The 25,960-nt window shown below is 48.8% G+C and overlaps 1 protein-coding gene across 1 annotated transcript in view; it reads right to left on the bottom strand.

Moving 5' to 3' along the window:
* The window catches only part of LOC119441292 (dual oxidase maturation factor 2), a 509,715-nt gene that overhangs the window by 227,678 nt on the left and 256,077 nt on the right, over positions 1–25,960 (bottom strand). Inside the window, exons 4-5 of the mRNA XM_037705914.2 lie at positions 22,138–22,200; positions 4,134–4,287 (exon numbers count right to left, since the gene is read on the bottom strand). Of these exons, the coding sequence (XP_037561842.1) occupies positions 4,134–4,287; positions 22,138–22,200 (217 nt within the window). The remainder of the gene's footprint in view (positions 1–4,133; positions 4,288–22,137; positions 22,201–25,960) is intronic.

Below are 25,960 nucleotides of genomic sequence, written 5' to 3' on the forward strand. Positions count from 1 at the left end.
TTTCAGTAATTTATAAAATATTCACCACGATAACTTCCAATAGAATCAGGGCAACACTTGACTTCAGCCAACCGAGAGAACAGGCTGGCTTCAGGAAGGGATATTCTACGATGGATCATATCCACGTCATAAATCAGGTAATAGAGAAATCTGTGGAGTACAATCAACCTCTCTATATGTCTTTCATAGATTATGAAAAGGCCTTTGATTCAGTAGAGATACCAGCAGTCATAGAGGCCTTGCGTAATCAAGGAGTACAGGACGCATACGTGAATATCTTAGCAAACATCTACAAGGACTCCACAGCTACCTTGATTCTCCACAAGAAAAGTAGAAAGTTACCTATTAATAAAGGGGTCAGGCAAGGAGACACAATCTCTCCAATGCTATCCACTGCATGCTTAGAAGAAGTATTCAAGCTCTTAGACTAGGAAGGCTTAGGAGTGAGGATCAACGGCGAATATCTCAGCAACCTTCGGTTTGCAGATGACATTGTCCTATTCAGCAACAATGGAGACGAATTACAGAAAATGATTGAGGACCTTAATCGAGAAAGTGTAAGAATTGGGTTGAAGATGGATATGCAGAAGACAAAGATAATTATCAATAGCCTGGCAAGGAAACAAGCATTCAGGATCGCCAGTCAGCCTCTAGAGTCTGTAAAGGCGTACGTTTATCTAGGTCAATTGATCACAGGGGACCCTGATCACGAGAAAGAAATTTACAGATGAATAAAATTCGGTTGGAGTGCATACGGCAGGCATTGCCAAATCCTGACTGGGAGCTTACCACTGTCGCTGAAAAGAAAAGTGTACAATCATTGAATTCTACCGGTGCTAACATATGGAACAGAAACTTGGAGGTTAACCAAGAAGCTCGAGAACAAGTTAAGGACCGCACAAAGAGCGATGGAACGAAAAATCTTAGGACTAACGTTAAGAGACAGGAAGAGAGCAGTGTGGATCAGAGAACAAACGGGGATAGCCGATATTCTAGTTGACATTAAGCGCATGAAATGGAGCTGGGCAGGCCATGTAATGCGTAGGATGGATAACCGGTGGACCATTAGGGTTACAGAATGGATACCAAGAGAAGGGAAGCGCTGTCGAGGTTGGCAGAAAACCAGATGGGTTGATGAACTTAGGAAATTTGCAGGCGCAAGTTGGAATACGCTAGCGCAAGATAGGGGTAATTGGAGATCGCAGGGAGAGGCCTTCGTCCTGCAGTGTACATAAAATATAGGCTGCTGCTGATGATGATGTGAAGTAAGGATACTAGTTTTATCGGCCGTTGAAACTTGCAAACATTTGCTTACTAACTAAATTAACAAGCACGGTGTCACGCGCGCATAGGTAAACAAGCAAACTTCGCTCGATGACCGCCGAAACTCGCTGCCAAAACGCTGGAGTGAGGAAGCGCGGCGACTTCACCTTCGTGCTGTCTCTCACTTGAACGCGAACTAAACGTCGAAAGCACAGAGCATACGGAGCTACCGGCACTCGGCGTATGCGCTTTGTCCACATCGCAGACCGCTTTAAAGATGAGGCCCGCGCGGGCGCGGACGTTGTCAACGTCGCAGATGGCTGTCAAGATGTGGCGCCTGCGTGGCCGCACAAGAGTGTATACTAGAATGTGGCAGTGGGTCCAGCGGACGCCTTGGCAAGCGCCGAGGGTGAAGAAAAAACGCGCAAAATGTGGCGGCGCTGCCGTCGCCTTCTTCTGAGTCTCCGGCCAATAAACCTTGGCTCCGGCTGTTTCGGCAGGGCTCATTGGCTGCGGCGAGCTCACTGGCTGAGTAGCTGTCGTCTGCTCGACGCACCGTCGTTGGTGCATGGTTTGCATTCATTCCACCGCTCTTTTTCTATTTTATTTACAACAGATCGGTGGGGAATAATCTCAGTGCTGCCGCCACCGAGTATCCGTCTGTCAAAGCTCTATGCAGCTGCGGTGGGGTCTCCGACGCGACAAGCATCCGGCCGGCACGCGGGGCAGCTCATTCGGGAGAAAGTGACGGTGGCGCCACCTACTTTTCATTAAAAAAATTGCCGCGTATCTGCGTGCTTCGCTGCAAATGTCGTCGAAAGACGATAGTCTTCTGCCGGCCGTACTACATGAGTGCTGGTCTGATCCGCGGCCACCCGTGATGCTGTTCTCGTACCATTTCCGTCCTGGCATGATAAATACAATGGAGGTTTGTTTGAACAGATTTCATTTTACCGCATTATTTCATCAAGCGGCCATTTATGTTTTGCCCTGCCTCAGACAGCGCTTCCTTTATGTTGAATCGGCCGCATCTGGCTGGCATTGATAAAATTGAGGAGGCGCTGCGTGAGACATGGACGCCATCTGGCAATACATCGGGAAACATGAGCTTGAGCAGAGGGTTTCCTTCCTCCATGGCAGTGGGCGCTCGTCGGCGCGTAGTCGGGGAACGTCCTTCGTCGGCGCGCATAGCTTGGCATTTTCAGCGCAGCTTAAGAAACTAGGGTCTTTAGAGTTACGTATCTATATGTATTTTCTATTAAAGGAACACACCTCCTAATACTTACCTAGTGATGTTGCGCCTCAGATATGCGTAATATTTACTTTGTGATCGATAACGTTCACAAGTATGAACAGCCGTACCAGTTTAAGTAGTGTGGGCGGTCAGCAAGTGGTCCAACTTTGGCCGAGTAGCTGAATCGGGTGACAAACAGACAGACAGACAGACCAAATTTTCAGCGTTTAAGTTCCCCAAGAAAGACTATCGTCTTTAAAAGCCCCAGCAGGGAGCCTGCGTTGGACCCAGTCCCCCAATCTAGTACACTCTAGCAGGAGTACAGTGGAGGCAGGATGAAAACCGATGTGCTCCCCGCCCCGAGAATAGATGGGTGGCGGGCGGTTCATGGCGTGATTTGTGCAGCGCGAAGCAGTGAAGTGCAGACATAAAAGAAAGAGAACCAAGTGTTAACGAAAGAAGGATAAACATGAGCGCTGACTAGCAACTACATCTATTGGTGGAGAACACACAAATATATCCATAAGGCGATAATTATGAAACACAGTATCAGAGACATTAGTCATATCGAAAGGGTAATGAAACAGAAATAAAAATTGTCAAAACATATCTATGGCAAGAATGTTCGCTAAAATAAAAACCAAACTAAATTAGGGATGACGTAGGCTTTTTTAAAAGCTCACTACTTAACGTGTAAAGCCACTGATAGTTGACTCACGAACCTGGCACCATATTTCTTAACATAACCCCTTCAATCACGGTGTACACATTCGTGGACGCGACTTATTTTTGCATTACTGTGGAGTTGTGGCAAAGAATACACCACAATAATTAAGTTTAGGGTAAATTGAATGTTCTGCTTACCCCAAGTACCTTCATTTTACTTGCGTGGGAAATCTCTCGCTACCGAAGGGCGGTTTTGAGAAGACACTACAATGTGAGACGGGAGGTGTCACGTAGGACGTGTCCGTACCAATAACGAAATCCTTTTATTCCTTTCTAGTAATGCTTGCAACCAATAATTAACTTTTGCAAGTAATTCGCGCAGGTGACTCAATTCTATTTTATGAAGAAACATATCATTACTGAATGCACAATAACTAGATTCAATAATTAGCTCAGTTTTCAACAATAGTGACTGCGTGGTGACGTACATTCATTCTGTATATAAAAACACCTTTCCTAAATAAAAATTTTCCAGGTAGCTAGTAGCGCTTTGTCCTGTGTTCCTGCTAATTCACCATTTTAGTAGCGCTTTTTTCATAATCAATAATTAAATACTTAATCACTCTGTAATTATGGTGACTGATCATAAAACGCAGAAAGAGTCATTCTATCACTTTGAATTGCTCTTAATGGAGTCTGCAGCAGCTTGGCATAAATTTCTGTAAATTACATGCATTTATCGACAATCGATCATAATTCGTGACTGAAGAGGATAATAGGCCTGAAAATTTTCCCGTTATTCCCGATCATGATGGCGACCTAGCCCATTTCTCTCATCAGCCGCATCCAGCCGCATTGCAACACTAGGTTTGACGCTCTTGGTTTCGTTAAGCCGTTTTTGTGTTAACGGCTCAAGATGTTCTTCGAACTCCTTACCCACACGTCTCTGAAGGGAAAGAAAGAGACATACCATAGCAGGATGAAAGCGTAGTGGCCCGCGAGGCGGTAGCGCCGGCCCCAGCAGAACCCTTCTAAGTCCTGGCTCAAGTACTCAGCAATAGTCAGGATAGGGAACGGAAGACCCTTGACGAGCGCCTCTCTGTAGTCCTCCTTGACCTGCATCGCTGATGAACACCACACCGCCTAATTTTCGCAGCAAAAGAAAACTCGCATGTGCAGAACGAACATTAGCACTTGCTTTGTGCTAAAGAGCTCACTCTTTTAGATTATCATTGAGATAACATTTGTAGACAAAGGCTGTGGCTGAATTATTTTAGTGCACTTTTACACTCGCATTAACGGCCAAAACACTGTAACAAAGAGGAACATTGTAGGCGCTGTGCGACACGATTTAATAAAGTTGAAAATTTATTCAGCCCTGAAAGTGTCTCATTTTGGTGACCTCCTCACAGAATATGAACTTAGCGGCTTGCATAGAGCACACCTCTTGACAATCAGTGATGGCGCGTGAGCGTCCTCCATAGAGCGGCTACTTCTACACTATACACACTGAAGCACTTGGGCCCGACCAGCTTTCCGAACCTAACTACTTTCCGAAGCCAACCCACTCGTATAAATTAAAAGAATTGCAGGCGCACGTAGAAAAGGAAAACATTTAAACTCTACGTTTCGGCCAGGGTCCGGCCTTCATCAAGAGTGCGATTGCAAGAACACATAGCTCAATTTGAACAGTTTCTATGTAACGAAGAAAAAAAAAGGAATGCTACCTGGTATATGACCACAAACACGTGCACATTTAGTGACGTCGTGCATACCAACACATATATTGACTCATGTCAAACTCAACGGAAATAGGAGAGAGCGAGACGCATCAACGTGACTACAAACTTCGGGCGCCTATGCAGTGGCGCTATAACGTGACTACAAAGGTGCGCGTGCATACAGTCGCAAAAAAAGAAAAGAGAAGAAAAAAAGAGAAAACCTGGTACTTGGTCAATGACCAAAAGCACGTTTACATCTAGCGACTTCATGCATGACAAATGAGAAATTTGTGCGCAACAAACGCCCACAATAGATGTACATATTGTCACGAGCCTCGAGAAGTAGTCGTGAAGGTTTAATAACCCGTAGAGCAGCTGGCTCTTGGAAGACGCGACCGTCGGGGCTGGCTCGAGCAGGGAAGTAGGGCGCGGTCTTCTTTGTTCTCTTAGGCTCGACCCACTCTTGCCCTCGACCCACTACCTACAGGTGGCAAAATCTCCCCTTCCAAACAAAAGCATCGCCTCGATGCAAAAAAATAGGCGTAGAAGACAAAGGAGAAGAAGGCAGGCAAAGCGAAAGTACACAAAAAAAGTAAACGTCACGCCGACACAGTCAATGAACGAAGAAACAAGCTGCCGAAGATGAATGAAAAGTAGAAACAAAGAAGGCAATGAGAGAAAAAAAATGTCACAGTTTCGCCCTAAGGGCGAAGCAATGAATGCGATAGCAACACAGCAATGTCATACGAAGTAAGGTGAGTGGCTTTGGTAGCAATATGAATTGTAGTAAACATGAGCTGATTAAGTAAGCAGTTGTGCTGCGGCGTAAGTAGACCGACATGAAGAGAGACTCGATGACCACGAGAAGGCGCGTGTGAAACGGTGGTGTTGATGAGAAGCGCTTCCCGTGGGCAGCGCGTGCGAAGGGACACACCTGTATAGCGCTGCACTGCCGATCCGGGCAGCATTGCATGTGTAGCGTGCGTTGGAAAATGTGGCCCGGCTATTACTAACTGAATGAACAAGCGTGGTGTGAGCGTGCACAAACAAACACGAATAGATCACACTGAATGACTGCAGACAACGACTGTCAAAACGCTGGCAGCAAGCATACGCCAGAGCGGGCGAAGGTACATGCGGTCTATCGCTTCAACGGAAACTGAGCGGCGAATGCACGGCGCATAAAGGTAAGAGCCGTGTGGACATAAGCGACGGTGCGAGCGAGCGACGAGCGCGGTTGTTGGCAGAGCAGAAGTGCGCCCCCCCCCCTCCCGCTCCCTCCGGCGCTGGCTTCCTGCTTCCTTGCTTGCGCGTGGGCGATGAGTGCGTGCGCTCTCCGTGATAGCGCGCGTCCCCGCACGCTTCCGCTCGGGCATAGGGCGCGCGGCGAAGATTTTATCTATAGGGAACCTCACGGCGACGCCGACGACGACGGCGACGGCGACGCCGACGGCAGGAATCCGGTTGAAGTGTCCATATAATTGCTATCGCAATAAAAAACGAAAACAACAACAAAAAAAGTTACGGACGCGCAATGTACGGCTTCATGCGCACAACATGAACTATGTCTGAGCTCGGTTGTCTTTGTGTCCTACTCCGGGTCTGCGATGTCGTGTCCGGAACAACTTCGTAGTTTACGTCACTGACGCGGCGGAGCACTTAATACGGACCGAAATAATGGCTCAGCAGCCTTTCACAGAGGCCACGACGGCGAACGGGGGTCCACATCCAAACTTGGTCCCCTGGGTTGTAGGACACGTCCCTGTGGCGGATGTTGTAGCGTCGTGCGTCTGCCTGATGCTGCTGGCCGATATGCAGCCGCGCGAGCTGCCGAGCTTCCTGAGCACGCTCTGAAAGTTCCTCGGCGTGAGTTGTCGAGAGGTCAGCGTCTTGACATGGCAGCATAGCGTCCAGCATCGTCTGGACTTCGCGACCGTAGAGAAGGCGAAAGGGCGTGAAGCGCGTCGTCTCCTGCACAGCGGTGTTATACGCGAAGGTCACGTAAGGCAAGATCCAATCCCACGTTTTGTGCTGGACGCCGATGTACATTGCGAGCATGTCTGTGACCGTCTTATTCAGTAGCTCGGTAAGTCCGTTGGTCTGCGGATGGTACACGGTCGTCTTGCGAGGCCTGGTGTTCCTTAATTCAAAAACTTGGTCCATAAGCTGCGCTGTGAATGCTGTCCCTCTGTTTGTTATTACAATGGAGGGAGCACCGAGACGTAAGCCGATGTGGCGCATGAAGAATTGCGCTACCTCTGAGGCCGTGGCTCGTGGGATCGCCTGCGTTTCAGCATAGCGTGTTAAATAATTAGTCGCGACGATCACCCATTTGTTGCCGTCGGCAGACAGAGGAAACGGTCCGAGAATGTCCATGCCGACTTGGTCGAAAGGTGTGTGAGGTGCTTCAATTGGCTGAAGTAAGCCAGCCGGTTTAACGGATAGTGTCTTGTGGCGCTGGCATTCACGACAGCCATTAAGGTACTGTTTGATGCTTGCCGAAAGCCCGGGCCAATAGTACATTTCAGCGAGTGTTTGTGAAAAGCCTAAATGACCAGATGTCGGTTCGCCATGGCAAGCGAAGAGGACGTTGTCGCGCATGTCCCTTGGAACCACCAGGAGGTAAGCACGGCTGGTCGAACGAGCATTCTTCTTATACAGCACGTTGTCTCGCAGACAGAAGAACGTCAGCGAGCGAGACAGATGACGTGGTATAGTTGTGTCGCGGCCCTCTAAATGATCGATGATCGGTCGAATCTCAGCGTGGTCACGCTGCCGTCTGCTCAAGTCCGACGAACTAATGGCGCCCAGGAAGCCGTCATCATCCTCTGTTACCTGACTGGCAGGATCAATGGGTGTGCGGGACAGCGTGTCAGCGTCTTCATGCTTACGGCCAGACTTATAAACGATGTTGATGTCAAATTCCTGTAGCCGCAAGCTCCATCCACCGTGACAGTCGTCCTGAAGGGTCGCGCATGCTTGCCAACCAACAGAGCGCATGGTGGTCCGTCACTACTTCGAAGGGACGACCATAGAGATAGGAGCGAAACTTGATGATCTCCCACACGACCGCGAGGCACTCTTTCTCCGTAGTCGAATAATTCGCCTCGGCACGGGACAGGGAGCGGCTAGCTTACGCTATAACTCTTTCCACTCCATCTCGAAGCTGGATGAGCACTGCGCCAAGGCCAATGCTACTGGCCTCGGTATGCACCTCAGTATCAGCATCATGGTCAAAATGTGCAAGAACGGGTGCTGACTGCAGGCGCTGTCGTAATTCAGCAAAAGATGCCTGTTACTCATTATGCCACACAAATGGCGTATCGTCCCTTGTAAGGCAAGTCAGGGGTTCCGCTATCTTCGAGAAGACTTTATTAAACCGGTGATAGTAGGCACATAAACCCAGGAAGCGCCGGACGGCCTTCTTATCGGCAGGAGCTGGAAACGTGGCCACAGCGGCAAGCTTGTCTGGATCGGGTCAGACCCCTTTGGCGCTTACTACATGCCCGAGGAACTTGAGCTCTTCATAACCAAAGTGGCACTTTTCGGGCTTAAGTGTGAGATCTGCCGATCGGGTGGCTTCTAGCACACTCCGTAGGCTGTGAAGATGCTGCGCCAACGTTTCAGAGAAGATGACCACATCATCCAGGTACACAAGACAGGCCTGCCACTTCAGTCCAGTAAGGACAGTGTCGATAATTCGCTGGAAAGTAGCCGGGGCTGAACACAAGCCAAAAGGAAGCACTCGAAATTCATAGAGACCATCTGGAGTCAGAAAGGCTGTTTTCTCGCGGTCGCGTTCGTGTACCTCGATTTGCCAGTACCCGCTTTTTAAATCGAGAGAAGAAAAATAGTGGGCACGCCGTAGCCTATCTAACGAGTCGTCGATACGCGGCAGCGGGTACACGTCCTTTTATTGCGATAGCAATTATATGGACACTCAAAAGCAGATTTCTGCCGTCGGCGTCGCCGTCGTCGTCGCCGTCGCCGTGAGGTTCCGCATGACGTCAATGGAGATGAAATCGTCGCCGCGCGCCGAACGCTGTAGTGCGAGTGAAGGGGCGCGAGGGACGCGCGCTTTCACAGGGAGTTAACGCACGGCGGAGAACAAACGCGCGTTCTGCGCTGTGCTTCCTTAAGGGCTGCAGAAGTAGGCGTCTCTTTCCTCCTTTACAATCACCATATATGTAGAGCAAACGTGCCTTCTTCCGACGCGCGAAAGGCCGTGGGGGAGGGGGAGGGAAGAGAGGCGACGTTTAGCTGCGGCACCAAGTGCCTATCTATATCAGAGACTCCGGCAACAGTCACCAACGCCGCACGCATTTTGAGCGAACGCGGGCAAAACGCCGACGGCGTCGACAACAGTTGTGCATGTTGCCGGTGCTGCTGCATGTCCAAGTTTATACAGCTGATAAAGCTGCTATCATTACTCCGTATAGCTCTCTACAAATTTGCTATCGCAATTGATGCTTCGCCTTTCAGGTGAAACTGCGACAACTTTTTTTAGTCACGTTGTTGAGCTTGCGGTAGTCGACACAGAGGCGTAGCGTTCCGTCTTTATTTTTGACAAAACGACCGGAGACGACCAGGGGCTGTTGGAAGATTCGATGACGCCATCGTCAAGCATCTCTCGGACTTGCGTACGTATGGCTTCGCGTTTGTTTGCCGACACGCGGTAAGGCTGCTGGTGTATCGGGCGTGCGTCTTCGTACGTGATGATCCTGTGTTTAGTGGTGGAAGTCTGGCGTACCTTAGAAGAATGTGCGAAGCAGGTCCTGAATTCAAGCAAGAGCTTGCGCAGTGCTGTCTGGCTATCGGTGGACAGTTCAGAATTGATGTCGAGATGGCTCAGAAACGTGTCTGCTGTCTCCACTACTTCTGACGTGAAACAGTTGTTAACGTTTGCTACTGCGTCTGCAAACGCTAACGAAGTGCCGCGGAACAGGTGTCGGTGCTCGTAGCTAAAGTTGGTAACAAGCAATTGCGGATGACCAGCACGAATATGTATAACACTTCGAGCCACACAAACACCTTGCTTCAGTAGGTATTCCGAGTTACTTTCGGCCACCGCTTCGCCATCGCGTAAGCCACAGCATGTGACGTCGACGAGGACACTGGCTCGTGGAGGAAGCGTTACACTGTCTGCAGAAACACGAAGTACGTCGTCGCGCCGTTGGCCGTCTTGCACCTCGATTGCTCGTTCGGCAGAGAAAGTGATACGACGCTCTTGCAGAGCGATAATCGCGCCGTACTCCTGCAGGAAGTCAAGAATAACGTCGCGGGAGCATTCGCGTAAAACAAGGCATCTCGCTACGAATGTAGATGCTTGAATCTGAACTCTAGTCGTGCAGGCGCCCAATGGAGTAACGATGTGGCCGCCAGCCGTCCGAATCTGCGAGTTATGCCAGGGCGTGATCACTTTCTTCAGCTGCGTTGCTAATTTCCGGCTTAATGTCGTGTAGTCTGCGCCGGTGTCCACTAAAGCACTAAGGGCATAACCGTCAATAGTCACTGGTATATCGAGCGAAAGCCGGTCGTCCCGTTCAGCTGCAGGTGATGGCGGATCGGTAGCTTTCCGTAACTGCGTCCGTCGGAGGTCTTCAGCGCTTCGACCGTCAGCGACCTCGCCCCCAAAGATCACCTCAGTTAGTTTTCCCGGCGGGGACTGGTCGACCGCTCGGGAGAACAGCGCTGGGGCGGAGGTGAAAATCGTCTCGGAGACGGCGATCGCGACTGCCGCCTGGCAGGCGGTGGCAAGCACTGCTGAGAGAGGCACCCCTGAATCTCCCGGGGTCGCTGGCCGTACCGGGGCGGTGGCAAGTATGCGGAAAAGCCGCGAATCCGAAGGCACCGGTATGGGCACTGGCGGTACAAGTGGTCAGCTTCACCGCAGTGGAAGCACAGAGGCCGATGATCGGGTGTGCGCCAAACATCCGACTTCCCAGGGGGCGGGCGTCTGTCGTCGACGTAGTGAACCGCTTGCTCCGAACGATGGGCAAATGGAGCGGCATGAACAACCGGCGGCGGTGTATACTCAGCGTCGTAGTACGATATCGGCTGCGCCGACTGAACTGACACCGTAGGAGAAGCACGAACGAACAGCGGCGGAGAGGGAGCAGGGCGCTTCAGGGCTTCCGCGTAGGTCGTACGGGGATATTCAGGAGGTACTGCCGCAGCGTTAGCAGGAGGCACGGTATCACGGAGCACCTGGTGCAGTTCGTCCTTGATAATGCTCGCTGTGGAGCTTACAGTAGGGTGCGGTGTTACGGCGGGCTTTTGCAACTCTTCACGCACTACAGAGCGGATGAGTTCTCGCAGACAGTCACCGTTGCTTCCTATGGCCATGAAAATGTCAGCAGCAGACATGCTGTTCGCTTGCCGCTCATATAGGCTCGAGCGATGCAGAAGCATCTTTTCCAGGGTCACGGCCTCGGACAAGAACTCCGTGACCGTCTTCGGAGGGCTCCGTACGAGGCCAACGAAGAGTTGCTCCTTGACCCTGCGCATCAGATGACGTAACTTCTTCTCCTCCGTCATTCTTGGATCCGCTCGTCGGAAAAGGCGCGTCATGTCTTCGACGTACGTGGTCACAGTTTCGTTCGGCAACTGGACGCGGGCCTGGGCTCATCTGTATGTGATCATCATCATCGCGTATGAGCTGCACTGGTTCGCTGACCAGCTCTAGAACCTAATAAACGTCGTCCCAACCAAGACGTCAAAGTGGTGGAGGTGACTGTTTGATCGTTCATCCTCTGCCCGTCCGGTCTGCCCCCTGGAGCTTCGTTCAGGTCGCCGCTTGCGACCACTTTCAGCCAACATACCGCCGGACGTGCCCCTACTGCCTCCATTCCGACATCGCAAGTCACACCTTTCTTTATCTTCAACAGCCACCAGCGTGACCCCCATCTCTTCACTGGTGTTCTCGGAGAGGATGTGGAAGACTGGCTGGACGATAATGAGCGAGTCAGTTCCGCCAATCGGTGGAACTCCAACACCTCAAGTAGCTGTACAGCAGCCTTAGCAGCCGGGTTAAAGAACCACGAAGACGTGGTTCTTTAACCAAGAGATTTGCTTGACCGACGGAACTCGCTTCAATCACCAGCTTCGCGAAGTATTCGGCACACCGGCCGTTCGGTCCACTCTCGCCAAGAAAAGCCTTGATGTTCGCAAACAACACCTGGGCGAGTCGTACACCTCGTACATAGAGGACGTTCTTGCATTCTGCCGACGTGTGAATTCTTCAATGTCAGAGTCGGACAGGGTACGCAACATTCTCAAATACATTGGGACTTTCACCTTCAAAGCCCTCGCCACCAAGAATCTGGCTACCGTAGCTGATGTCAGCGCCTCGATGAGCTCGAGTCTGTCCGCCTACGGCCCGACATTGACGATACCCATTCGCCGGTGGACCACGATCTACTTACACTGATACGCACGCTCATACACGAAGAATTGCAATTGATGGGCTTACCCTCGCCTTCGACGTGTCCCAGCCAGCCTTTTGGCGTGTCATTGCGTGACGTTATCAGGGAAGAACTGGCGTCCTCGACCTGCACTGCACCAGTAAAAGCCTCTGTCCCTCACGCATTACTGTCTACCGCACTACCTACATATGCGGAAGTTTCTGCCAAGCCCCTCGGCTAGTTCTTGGTCGTCTCCTGTTGTTTTGGTCAGTAAAAAAGATGGCTCTGTGTGCTTTTGCGTCGATTACCGGGCGCTCAATGAGATAACTCGAATAGACGTATACCATGTGACGTGCATTGACGATGCCCTTGATTCCCTCCAAGGCGCGGAATACTTTTCAAGCCTGGATCCGCCTTCCGGCTGTTGGCAAAGCCCCATGCACGAAGACGATAAAGAAAGAATGGCGCTCGCAACCCCCAATGGACTGTACGAGTTCAACATAATGCCTTTCGGGCGATGCAACGCGCCCGCGACTTAAGAGCGCATGATTGACACCGTGCTGCGTGGACTGAAATGTAAGACCTGCCTTTGCTACCTGGACCACACTGTCATTTTTTCATCCACATTTTCGCAGCACCTGCAACGATTAGGTGAAGTTTTGACATGCCTCGCCCGCGCTGGTCTTCAGCTCAACACGAAGAAATACCATTGCGCCAGCAAAGCCAATAAGAGCCTGGGTCATGTCGTGAGCAGGGATTGCATTCAGCCGGACCTTGACAAGGTTGTTGAAGTCCTTTGATTTCCTCGTCCTGACAGGCGCAATTTCCTTGGCCTCGCCTCTTATTTCGTCGTTTTATACAGAACATTGCCTCGATCGCAGCTCCATTACACAAGCTACTAGCTTCTCTTGTAGCGATGGTAGCGATCTGCCTCATCTCCGATCTCTCAGTGTATTCTTCTGATTTTGTCGTGATTTCTGCAATCACAGACAAGAACACTGGGGGAAGTCTTTCCTTAGGATGGGGGATAAAAACCCCTCCCAGCAATTGGGCCCTGGACGACCGCATCATTGTGCCTCCGTTGCGAGTGACCACTTGGGCCCCAGCGTGGTCGATACTTCCGATGGCTATTCCACTGAAGATATGGCCTCGGATAGCAATGTCACCATTGTCTCAAGCCGCCGTTTGAAGAGGAAGATCAGAAGGACATCACCAACCGGTCGACAGCCACCGAAAAAGGCAAGTGGCATGCGGTCATGCACAATCTCGTATGTACCAACGACGACAGACATCTTGAACTCTCTGAATAGGCAGAGCTTGACGGAGTATTTTGAGCTTGTCGCCCCTGGCCAAGTTGAAGAGATACGTATAAATGCTCAAAAGAACACCTGTCTGTGGAAGTCAATACAAAGACCATACTGGGCAGTTGTTCAGTTGGGCAACATTCCGGTCCGCGCATTCTACGCGTATGACAGGGAAACTACAACAGGCGTCATCTACGATGTGGACGAAGACATTACTGACTCCAGCCTTGAAAAATTGCTCTCATCGTCGGCTCCTGTACTTGGCTTTCACCACTTTGGACGGTCTCGATGTGTGAAAGTAGTGTTTCAGTCGGAGACCTTGCCTACACACGTCAAGGTTGGATACGTGAGGCATTCGGTACGTCCTTACGTGCCGAGGCCTCTACAATGTCATAAATGCTTAAAAACTGGGCATGTAAGTGCAGTTTGCAAAGGTGTGGTAACATGCAAACGATGCGGTGGATTTCACGAAGATGATAACTGCAGCGTTGCTGCAAAATGTCCAAACTGTTCGGGCGCCCATGATGCTACATCAAAGGAATGTCCCAAGATGAGGAACGAAATAAGTATCATGAAGAAGATGGTTAGAGACCGTTCCACACACAGAGAAGCTGCAAGGGCTGTCCAGTGCCGTAGGCGTCGTTCACGACACCGACGACGACGACGAAGCAGCAGTGCTCATCAAGTAGAAAAACCAGCACCCAAAGTACAGTCTTCATCACCTCCTCGCCCGATCTTGCCGGCCAGAAATGAAGACACGCGTACTTCAATGCCCTTACAGAACGCGAAAGTGCAAGGTCACCAGTCACTAGCCCCGAATACATCGGAGGCAGAATGGCCATCGTTACCATCGAGACCCACGTGTACGCCCCCGTCGCACAGTGCTGCTGCTTGCAATGAAGAGAACCGAAACACGGATGTTGTTGACGTCTAGGCTATGTTAAAAAATTTGATGGGTTCAATGCGAAAGACCTTTGGCAACCTTCACAGCCCGGCTGCTAAGGCTGCTGTACAGCTACTTGAGGTGTTGGAGCCACTTCTAGTGATTCTTCAATAACCGAATATGGCATTGATGTTTGAGGAATGCATACGTCAGTCGCTTGTTATGCAATGGAACGCCAGAGGTCTACGTGGTCATCTGCCGGATTTCAGACAGCGTTTGTTTAAGTACCAATTTCCAGTTATTGTTATATGCGAGCCAAACATGGATTCCACGTTCCGTATCTCTGGGTATCGGCTCCAGGTCCAAACGGAATCACGTACGCTGCACTCCGTCATCTTGGCACAGAAGCACGGCAAATCCTGGTGTCCTATTATAACACCTCGTGGGAATCAGGAAATGTTCCTGCCAATTGGAAATGCAGCTGCACTATTGCACTGCTCAAACCAGGGAAGTGCCCTAATGAACTTTCACCCTACAGGCCGATCGCCGTAGTCAGCTGCGTCGGCAAAGTAATGGAAAGGATGGTACTGTCTAGATTAGAGTGGTTCTTAGAAAGCAATAACTGCTTTCCCCAATTTATGCATGGATTCAGAAGAGGCCGATCTGCCATTGACGGTGTGGTCAACTTGATCTCCGATGCTGAACAAGAAGTCGACGCAGATTAGTGGGGGCAGTATTCCTTGACATTAAGGGCGCCTATGACAATGTTCTGCATTACGTGATCCTTGATGCGCTAGACGATTTCGGCATTGGTGGCCGACTATATAATTGGATCGTTAGTTATCTCAATGACCGTACCGTATATATGTCGACAAGCGATCGAGACACCGGTCACTATAATATTCACCGCGGTTTTCCGCAAGGAGGAGTTCTCAGTCCGACTCTCTTCAATGTGACGTTGATTGGACTAGCGTCTGAGCTTCTCAACACAGTAAAGATTAGCGCATGAGCCGACGACATATGTATATGGGCATCTGGAGCTACGCGTCCGCAACTGCGTGCGCGTCTGCAACGTGCAGTGACAATTACATCCACATACTTACGACGTCGAGGCCTCAAACTTTCAATTGAAAAATGTGCACTGCTTGGCTTCATGCGCAAACAAATCACTAAATACCGGATAGTCGTTAAAGGAACATCGATACCTTACGTAACACACCACAAGTTCCTTGGTGTAACCATCGACCGTGAACTATCCTGGTCAAGACACGTCACTGCACTTAAGTCAAAATTGATGAGTTTTGTCCTTGTGCTTCGGGTGGTGGCAGGAGCAAGATGGCGCCCGTCGGTATCTTCTCTTCTCCAATTGTACCAAGCCGTGTTCGTAGGCTATAAAAGATACAACATGCCGGTTCTCTCGAACATGAGGCCCAGCTGTGTGCGGACGTTAGAGAGCATACAAGCTCAAGGATTGCGCGCGTGCTTGGGCCTACCACGCTGCACCTCAACCAATGGAACCATCGCGGAAGCTCGGGCTTGTCCCATCAACTTATATACTCTGCGAACCTCTTAGACTGCACCTACGCTTGTTGACCCGACATAGGCAAAATCCCCTATCAGCACTCCCTGCCACACACCCAAACTGCAGTTTTTCAAGAACTATATTGCCTCATCAGAACATTCTGCCGTTTAGATTCTCTTCCTCATGCATTCCCAGAGCACCTCCGTGGGTCCTGCCTACACCGCTTGTTAAACTTCATATCCCTGGGATTACGAGGAAGTCCTGTGTTTCATCCATTGGCCTTAAGAAACTTACCCTATCTCACATTTTTACAGCATACAGTAGTACTTGACACGTGTATACCAATGGCTCTGTTACCCCATGTGCCTCGGCCGCAGCCTTTGTCATCCCGCAAATGTCCATCGCTCAACGGTTTAAATTAGACCACAAGTCCACTTCAGCTGCCGCAGAACTGGCTGCTATCCGCGAGGCAATCCGATTCTTTGGAAGAGAGCCTCCTTGCATATGGACTTTATTTTGCGACGCCAAGCCCGCTCTTCAAGCCATTGAGTGCGTTATGAGACAAGGCCCTTATTATATTTTAGCTCTAGAAATCGCAGATATTCTCGACATTGCGACGAAAAGCGGCCACCACGTCACGTTTCAGTGGATACCTGCACACTTTAGCGTGATAGGAAATGAACAAGCAGACGCTGAAGCTAAATAGCTGTAAATAATGCGCCAGAAGTAAGCTTCGTGTTCTCACGAACAGACACGAATGCCCTGCTTCGGTGCGTTATGCGGAACTCTACACGTGAGTACCGGACCAATCCTGATCGACGACACAGGCGACTGCACAAATGGGACCCAGAAATGAAGTTCCGCATGCCTCATAAGCTGAAGAGGAGTATAACAAGTATGTTACACCGGATTCGTCTTGGTGTCGCACTGACGAAGTGTTATACGCATATCGTCGGCTGCAGTGACACTGGTCCCAACTGTGATCACTGCCCAGTGCCAGAAACACTTGAGCACATATTTTGCTCATGCCCAGCGTACGCGCGAGAACGGCAGAGCCTTATTTCTACTAGTCAACGAGTGACTAAAGGACCAATATCTGACGAGATTGTATTATGTCCTTGGCCTGACGCCAACAGCGCAGCTGTGGTCATCAAAGCAACTACAGCCTTCCTTCAAGCCACTGCACTCGATGCACGACTCTTGTACGACCGCAACGTGATGGACATGTATATAGGCACCACCTAGTTATATTATCATCATTCACCGCTCTTTTTATCGCCCCTCCTTCCCCAGTGTAGAGTAGCAGGCCAGAGAAAACTAACGCTCAAGCGGACCTCTCTGCCTTTCTTCAAATAAACCTTTCTCTCTCTCTCTCGTGTAGCCTTTCTATGGCCACAGGAATGCCAGTTGGTGTTTGCACGCTTGAAGGACGCCCTCACGTCTGCACCTGTGCTTTGCCATTTTGATGAGGCCGCACCGATTCTCCTACACACAGACGCTAGCGGCCGCGGAATAGATGCTCTTCTTCTGCAACGCGACAACTCTTCGCGAGAGATAGTCATTGCATACGTCAGTGGTGTACGCACCGCTTCCGAAAAGTACTATACTATCACTGAGCAAGAGTACCTGGCTGTTGTTTGGTCGATACAGAAGTTTCGCCTTTATACCCAGAACCATCATTTCACCATCGTTACGGACCACCACACCTTGTGCTGGCTTTCCACACTCAAGAACTTGTCTGGACGCCTGGGTCGCTGAATTTTACGCCTCTAAAAGTATGTTTCCAAATCATTTATAAGTCTGGCAAGGAACACCAAGACGCCGACGCTCTTGCTCGCTTCCCGCTTCCTACGGCCCCGCTCGACGCCTCTGCAATCGCTTCGCACGTCACCAGTTCAACCAACACTGCTACGGTTTCCTCCCTGGCCTCAATGTACCAACTGCCTTTAGACGACGATGAGACACTCGCCTCTCGTCAGCTGGCTGACCCGTACAGTCAACGCTACATAGATCACCTATCTGGGGCTTCTCGTGCACCTAACGCGCGTCTCCGTCGCCAACTCGCGCACTTTAAGCTGGACGATGGCGTGCTGTATCGCCGCATTTACCATCCTCACGGGCAACGCTGGGTGCCAGTTCTACCACGCTCTCTTCGACTTCGTATCCTCAACGCCTTTCACGATGATTTTACAGCTGGCCACCTTGGGTTCTTTACAACCCATGACCGCATTCGAAGTCGTTTCTATTGGCCTGGCCTTCCTACTAGCGTCGCGAGATACGTCGGTCTAGCAGGCAGCGCAAACTCCCAACATTTGCTCCTGCCGGCCAATTATAGCCAATTCCGTGCCCCACAGCCCCATTTTAGGTTGTTGGGATCGATCTTTACAGGCCCTTTCCGGTCACTACAGCTGGAAATTGATGGATAGTGAATGCCGTCAACCATCTGGCGCGCTACGCTGAGACAGCTTCTGTGCTTACTGGCTCTGCTTCGGAAGTTGCTCATTTCGTTCTTGAAGCCATAATTCTACGTCATGGTGCTCCCCGTGTACTGCTTAGTGACCGCGGAAAGGCGTTCCTTTCGCAATTGCTAAACTAAGTTCTTCGAGCCTCCGGCACCACCCACAAGACAGCTTCTAGCTATCACCTTGAGACTATATACCGGCCTGACTGAGCGGTTTCATATAAACGACATGATCGCCATTTATATTCAACCAGACCACAAAAGGTTGGCCGTGCAGGAGACCACATAACGGCCGTGCAGCGCACAACTGGCTACTCGCCATTTCACCTCGTTTATGGACGCTCCCCTGCTTTCTTTTTGGACGTTTCATTCTTCCCCTCCAAGGATAATTCATCTCTATCATCGTGCGAAGAGTACGTTTCCCGACTTGACCACTGTCACCAGCGTTCTCGCCTGAACACAGAGGCCAGACAACAAGACCGGGAAACTCTTTACAACATATCCTGTCGCGTTGTATCTTTTCGACCTGGTGACGAGGTCTTGCTTCTGAGTCCGGTTCGCACCCCTGGTTTGTGCGAAAAATTCCAGCCACAGTTCATCGGGCCGTACATAGTCCTTGGGCAGACTTCACCTGTCAACTATCGCGTTACTCCTCTTGACGCCCCCACAGACCGCCGTTGCCGCAATACCGAGGTTGCCCACGTCTCCCGCATGAAGCTCTTCACGCGGCGTGCCTCGACACCTTGACGGCCGGCCAGGATGGCCGCTCTCACGTGGGGGGGGGGGGGGGGATTAGTGCGGGCGTTTATTGCGCACATCTTCCTCATCTGTATATTATCATCAGCATCCTCATACTTTTGCCTATCCTCTTCATCGTCTGCATCACCGTCATCGCGTATGTGCTGCGCTGGTTCGCTGACGAGCCATGTCTTCTATCAATGGAGATTCCTCCTCTAGTCCTCACTAAAAAGCTAAGAAAAGTCAGTCCAGTGCAATGCTAAAGGAAAGCATTCCACAGCAGGAAGTGTCGGCTGCGGCACTTTCCAAAATATAGGGTCGCTCAAAGTGCTTCAGTGGAACTGCCGCTCTTTATATTCTGCATTAGTAGATTTATCTTGTCTAACTTCTGAACATAATCCTGATTTAATTGTTTTACAAGAAACGTGGCTAAATCCTGCGATTTTTTTTTCAAATAAACTTCTGCAGATCATTTCGGCTGGACCGTCCTACAAAAGGTGGCGGATTAATTACATTCATTTCATCTAAAATTTGCCATAAGGCTAAAATTTAATTTCAACTTTCAACTCCAGAGTGAAATCCTAGCGATAGAGCTGGTTCTCCCTGGATGTTGTCGGTTTACCATAGTTAATGCATATTTTCCTTCTGGCGTACAGGACACTAGGGCACTGGATAGTGTTATTAATTCTTGTGGACGTGACATTCTATTCATCATCAGCAGCATCATCATCATCATCAGCCTATATTTATGTCCACTGCAGGCCTCTCCCTGCGGTCTCTCATTCTTTCGCTCGCTGATTCCAACTTGCGCCTGCCAATTTCTTAACTTCATCACTCCACCTAGTTTTTTGCCGTCCTCGACCACCCTTCCCTTCTCTTGGTATCCGTTCTGTAACTCTAATGGTCTCTGTTCTATTCATAGGCCATTTCAAGTCTCCCTATATTTCATGAGGTTTAAGAATAGATTTGTGCGGCAACGGATTATGGAACTGGTCGTTGGACAATCGGCTAACGTGTGTAGACTCCGGAGCTATTACGTTTGTGCGAGGTCGATCTTATTCTTCAATAGATCTTACATCCTGTGGCCTGAGTCTCTCCGTAACTTCTTGGTCGACTATTGAGTGTTCGACAAGCAGTGATCACCTTCCGGTAGTATTTGAAGTAGCACGTCCTGTAACATTTATGAGTGACCAGGTTCGAACTTTCAATAATTACAACATTTAAAAAATGCTTACAAAATGTTCTTTCATCTCTGTCTGATGCACCTACAGAGCAGAAAACCACGAATATCTGTTCCGCTTTGGAAAGTTCTCGAAAAGAAATATAAATTTGAGATTTGATTGAATAAAAGAAATTCTTACAGCCCTTGGTGGAATGAAGAATGCACTCGTGATTACAGAAAGAGAAAAGCTGCTTTAAAAAAGTATTACATAACCAAAGTCCCGAAAATTGGAGCGACTATAAATTTTTTCGAGCTGTCTTTAAACATACAGTGTGGAAAGCCAAAGATGAATACGACTGTAAGTATTTTGATTTCTTGTCTAACAATGAAAATAAGCATGCGTTGTTCAGTTTTCTCCTCAGTAGAAAAGTTCTTCTGCGTCTAATTAATATTGACTCTATAGTCTTAAGTAGTGATGAAATGAAACAATCACTAGAAGAAATCGCGAAGGGATCAGAAATGAGATTTTCTTCCGTCTTGGCAAGTTGTTCTCACCTACGAAGGGCATCAGATGATTTTGCAGTAACTCACCATCAAGATTGTTATTCTTTATGACACATAATTATTTATTATTTTTTCTATTCCATGTGATTATTCATTATTATTTATATGCACTGTTTGTATTCTGCAAAAGTTAAACATATCCACGGTCCAAGTGAATTTCTTGATCACATATGCTTTTTTTCTATGTATTACAAATGTTACAAGCGTATATATCGATTAGGTATGTTGCAGTTGGGTACATAATATTTTTCACAAATTTTCAGTGCGTTATGTATGCACACCTGTTTTGTTCGTAATCGAAAGGGTCAGTGCTGCAAATGTAAATAAAGATGAGGTAGATAAAAATATACTTATTGGAGTGAGTACAGCTTTCAAACAGACTAAGTAGGAATTTATTTAAATTGTTCAGTGTCGAAATATCTAAATGTCTTCTTTGCCTGCATAAGCGCCCGACCTATCGCTTCCTGCTTTTCGTTCTCAGTCTGTTTTCATGTTAGCGCGACGATGATCTCAACCAACTCACCCAGCAACAAGTTCTACTCAAGCTGCCTATAGTTAGCTTGTTTTGTCTGTAAATAAGATGCCGATCGTGACATCATTCGTGTGATGGGCGCAAAGGTAATTTCCTCTTGCTTTTAATAAGGCGAAAGCCTTAGCTGGCTATGTTGGCGGTGACCTTGGCGAAACTGTGCCGTGACGAAAAATGGACGACGCCGCAAACACGTCTAAAACTGCTTGAATTGACGTCGCATTGCTCAGGGAGGTTCCTGTTAACAAAGTACATCAGTGGCTTTGAAAGGAAAACTTTGCAAATTTCGCTCTGGGTAGGAATCCAACCGGGGGCCTCAGAGAGGCGCTCGTGCCAACGCTCGTCGTCGTCTTCTTCCACAGCTGCTCCGATGTCACTGATCATTTCCGTACTGCCTCTCGTGCCACTGCTCCCGCGTTCGTCATCGTCGTCTTCTTCCACAGCTGGCAGGCTTTCGCTTTCACCCTTTACAAACGTGTAACACAGTAAAATTGATTGATTCATTAATGACGCTGTGACTGTTCCTTCGCTTGTTTCTGCACTGTAGTCGCTTCAATATGTGCGGCCGTGTAGCCCGCTCTTATTTCCTACCACCCCTGAGATGAGCAAAACGGCATTCGCTTGAAAGCACGCAAACACTGGTGCAGACTGCCGACGTTGTGAGGGAAATTAAATGTTGAAACTTACGTCCGAGCCACGTGAACCTTTCATTGAAGTTGATCTCTTCTTTCTTGCTATACCTCGGCATAGCTGAAAAAAAAAAGAGAAAGAAATGAAGGGAGATGCAGCAGAAAAAGAGAGAAAAAAGACCTCTACGCTGAGGCTAGGCTCTGAAAGAAAGACATTTGCTTAGTCTTTCACAGACAATACAGAGTCTGTGTTTACTTGTTTAGTTTGATGAATATTCGGAAATGCAATAATTTTGTGTTGGCACGACGTTGTAAAATAAAGACATTGGAATAATACAAGGTAAACTAAGGTGCCTTTTAACAGGTGCGAAGACTCCGCTTATGTTTTAGGGTAAACACAGCATTTCTGTTATGTGCAGTTCATGCACTAGAAGCTTGTAGCCCACAATTTCAAGTTTCTGCTGCGCCTACTGTCGTTTCTGCTTTTTTACCGGTTTATTCTTTGAACTGGAGGAAGTTGCAAAAAAAAAACGTGGGGTTTGACACAAGTTTGACAGCCCAGATCTCAAAACCGGTGCTAGTTTCACCTACAAGTGGATGTGCCTTGGGAAATGCCTGGCTTCAATTCGTATGGGCGGAAAAAAGAATAGTTAAAAAGAAAAATTTGAAGCTAAACATTTCGACAGAATTACCTGTCTGTTCAGAAAATTGATTAAGACTGAGAGATTGACTCCAACCAAATAAGGAAATTTACTAACCCGACGTTTCGGAACCAATTCGGCTCACCGCCACCTCCGACGAATACCCCCTGAAGAAGGAGCCGAATTGGTTCCGAAACGTCGGGCTAGTAAATTTCCTTATTTGGTTGGAGTGAATCTCTAAGTCTTAATAAATTTTCCCCACCAGACACGTAATTCTGTCGAAATGTTTAGCTTTAAGTATATACGTGCAGACTTCGGACAAGAGGCAGTGCAACTTGCAAAGAACTATATCAAAGCCCTGAAAGGCATCTCCACCTTCAAGACCCACTTAGACTTCACCCGGAAATGCAAAGACCAAAACATCGTTCCACGACGTCTCCAGCTACGCCAACCTATCAACACAGCGGAAGGCCGGGACATCATCAACAAGGCTCAGCAAAGACTGGTGACAGCGCGGATACACGAGTGCCACACAGTGATTAGGAAGAAAGAAATCGACGCCTTCTTCGCCAGAAGACAGCTCGAACACAAGGTACCCCATTTTTTCATCAATTGATTCGTTTGCGAAGACCATTGCGCCCTCAGAGGAAAAGAAACACCGCGAAACGCAGAAGAGAAAAAACTCTCTTCTTTAATCAAGCAAACCGAAAAACCAGGAGTATTGGACAAGCACACAGTAACGAATTTATCATCGAGAAAGTTCACAACAGAAGAGACATCAGTCCTGGCAAAAGGTCATAAATCAACGTCACCATAGATAACCTCCCTCTACCCAAGATTGTCGCCGCCCTCGAGAGCGGCATCCAGCAGCTGGACCCTAAAGTGCGGGAACCGCTCAGAATAAAAGCAATAGGCATAATAAGGTGCAATAACAACCGCCGAAGAGAAAGAAACTTGTCGTCTGACGAAATAAGAGCGCTGCGATTACTGAAGGAAGATAGGGACATTGTAATTCTACCAGCGGACAAGGGCAACTCAACCGTCGTGTTAAATATGCAGGACTACCAGGAAAAGGCGTCTACCCTCCTTAACAGCCAAGACTACGAAAAATTAAAAAAGGAGCCCACCACAAGGACCCAATTAGTACTGAATAAGACGCTGGTCGAAATTTTCCGAAACCACCCAACTTCTCGAAATCTTTATCTAAAATTATTGTGCAGGAACGGGTCCGCACCAGCCTTTTACGGCTCGCCAAAACTCCATAAACCCGGAATCCCCTTACGGCCAATCGTAGACTTTTCATGCTCCCCACTTCGATCACTATCCGTATACTTGCACCAGATTATATCACTACTCACCGGAAGGACAGCATCCCACGTGCGCAACCCCGAAAACTTCATCAAGCTCATATCAAATGTACGCCTCGAAGATGATGAATGCCTGGTCTCTTTTGATGTGATCTCTTTGTTCACCAGAGTACCCATTCAGTTAGCTATATCCTCAACAAGGGATGCCCTGGAACGCGACGACACACTCGACGAGAGAACCCCCTTGAGTGTAGACGAGATCTGCCGCCTTCTCGAGCTATGCCTATCAAATACCTACTTCACCTTCCGAGGCAGCTACTACAAGCAGGTGAAAGGAACTCCCATGGGGGCCTCAATTTCCGTCACCCTGGCAAACCTATAACTATGGAAAATATCGAAGACAGAGCTCTGAGTACTTTTCCCCGAAGCCAAAAGTTTTCCTCAGGTACCTGGACGATTGCTTCTGTATCGTGAAGGAGTCGCAAGTCGAAAACCTGCAGAGCCAGTTAAATTCCATAGACCCGGATATATAGTTCACGTCGGAGCGCGAACAAAACGGATCGTTACCATTCCTAGATGTACAAGTTACACGAACCAATGGCAATCTAAAATTCTCAGTCTAGCGAAATCCAACCCACACAGGCCACTACCTACACTTCGCATCCAACCATCCGGCAAACCACAAGGCATCGGTCGTAAATTCTTTATTGAAAAGAGTCGAAACTCATTGCACATTGGAATCAGATCAAAAGAAAGAAAGGAGAACGTTTCTCAACGAACTCAAAAGGAACGGCTATACAACGGAATTCATTCGAAAAACAACCCGAGAACAAAAAAGAAGGAACAAACTACGAGACCTCCAACCGTTGACTCCCCCTCGACTACAGAAACGAGTGTCCATCCCATACGTCAAAGGTACCAGCGAAGCTCTCACCCGAATATTGAAAAAAAGAAGGCCTCAAAGTCGCGCATAAATCGATGAACACTTTGAATATCCTCATTCCTAAACCAAAAGACCGTCCACCAAAAGAAAAAGCTCAAGGCGTCATCTATAAAATCAGCTGTGCCGACTGTCCGGCGTCGTACATCGGGGAAACCAAAAATCTAAAAGAAAGAACCAGACAACATGAAAATGACGTTACAACATTCAACCGAATACGCAGCGCCGTCGCCGAACATTCCGAAGACGCCGACCACAATATTTCTTTCCAAGAAACCCAAATCCTTCAAACAGAGACAAACTGGCGAAAAGGGCTACTACTGGAATCTTGGCACATTCAGAAAACGGCGGGTAATATAAACCGCGTGAAGGACGTTCTTCCTTCTTTGTATGTTCATGGCCTTGCAGACGCGACGAAGGGAAGAAAGGAACCCCCGCTCTAGGTCAGCAACACCAAAACAGCTCGTCCCCCTCCCCCCCCCCCTCCCCCTGTCCCTCGTCAACGCATTCCCGCGACTAAAGGGCGCCCAGCATCGGTCAACCCAGCCGACCAGCGACGCCGAAGCCCCCCAGCCCCACCACCTATTTAGTCTGTCTAGAACAGGTACCCGGCCAAGTGTCTCCGCACCTTACGCTCTCTCCCCCTTCCTCTCCTTTGTTACGACGGACCTTTTAAAAGCGGCACACCGCCACCTCTGAAGAATACCCCCTGAAGAAGGAGCCGAATTGGTTCCGAAACGTCGGGCTAGTAAATTTCCTTATTTGGTTGGAGTCAATCTCTAAGTCTTAAAAAGGAAACATGTGCGCTGAAAGAAGATTAGTTAAAAAGTTGATTAGTGAATTTTCGTCCATTAGTCAATATTTAGAGTATTTAGTGTAATACCCACCTCTGAGAGGACCCCAGATCAATGAGTAGATGTGTGCTATATTCCACAGGGTATTTTTCGAAATACTGGTAGTGGAACAAAAATGCGGCCGAATTCATCCCAGGAT

This window comes from Dermacentor silvarum, chromosome 2, assembly GCF_013339745.2.
Source record: "Dermacentor silvarum isolate Dsil-2018 chromosome 2, BIME_Dsil_1.4, whole genome shotgun sequence".
NCBI classification, from domain to species: domain Eukaryota; kingdom Metazoa; phylum Arthropoda; class Arachnida; order Ixodida; family Ixodidae; genus Dermacentor; species Dermacentor silvarum.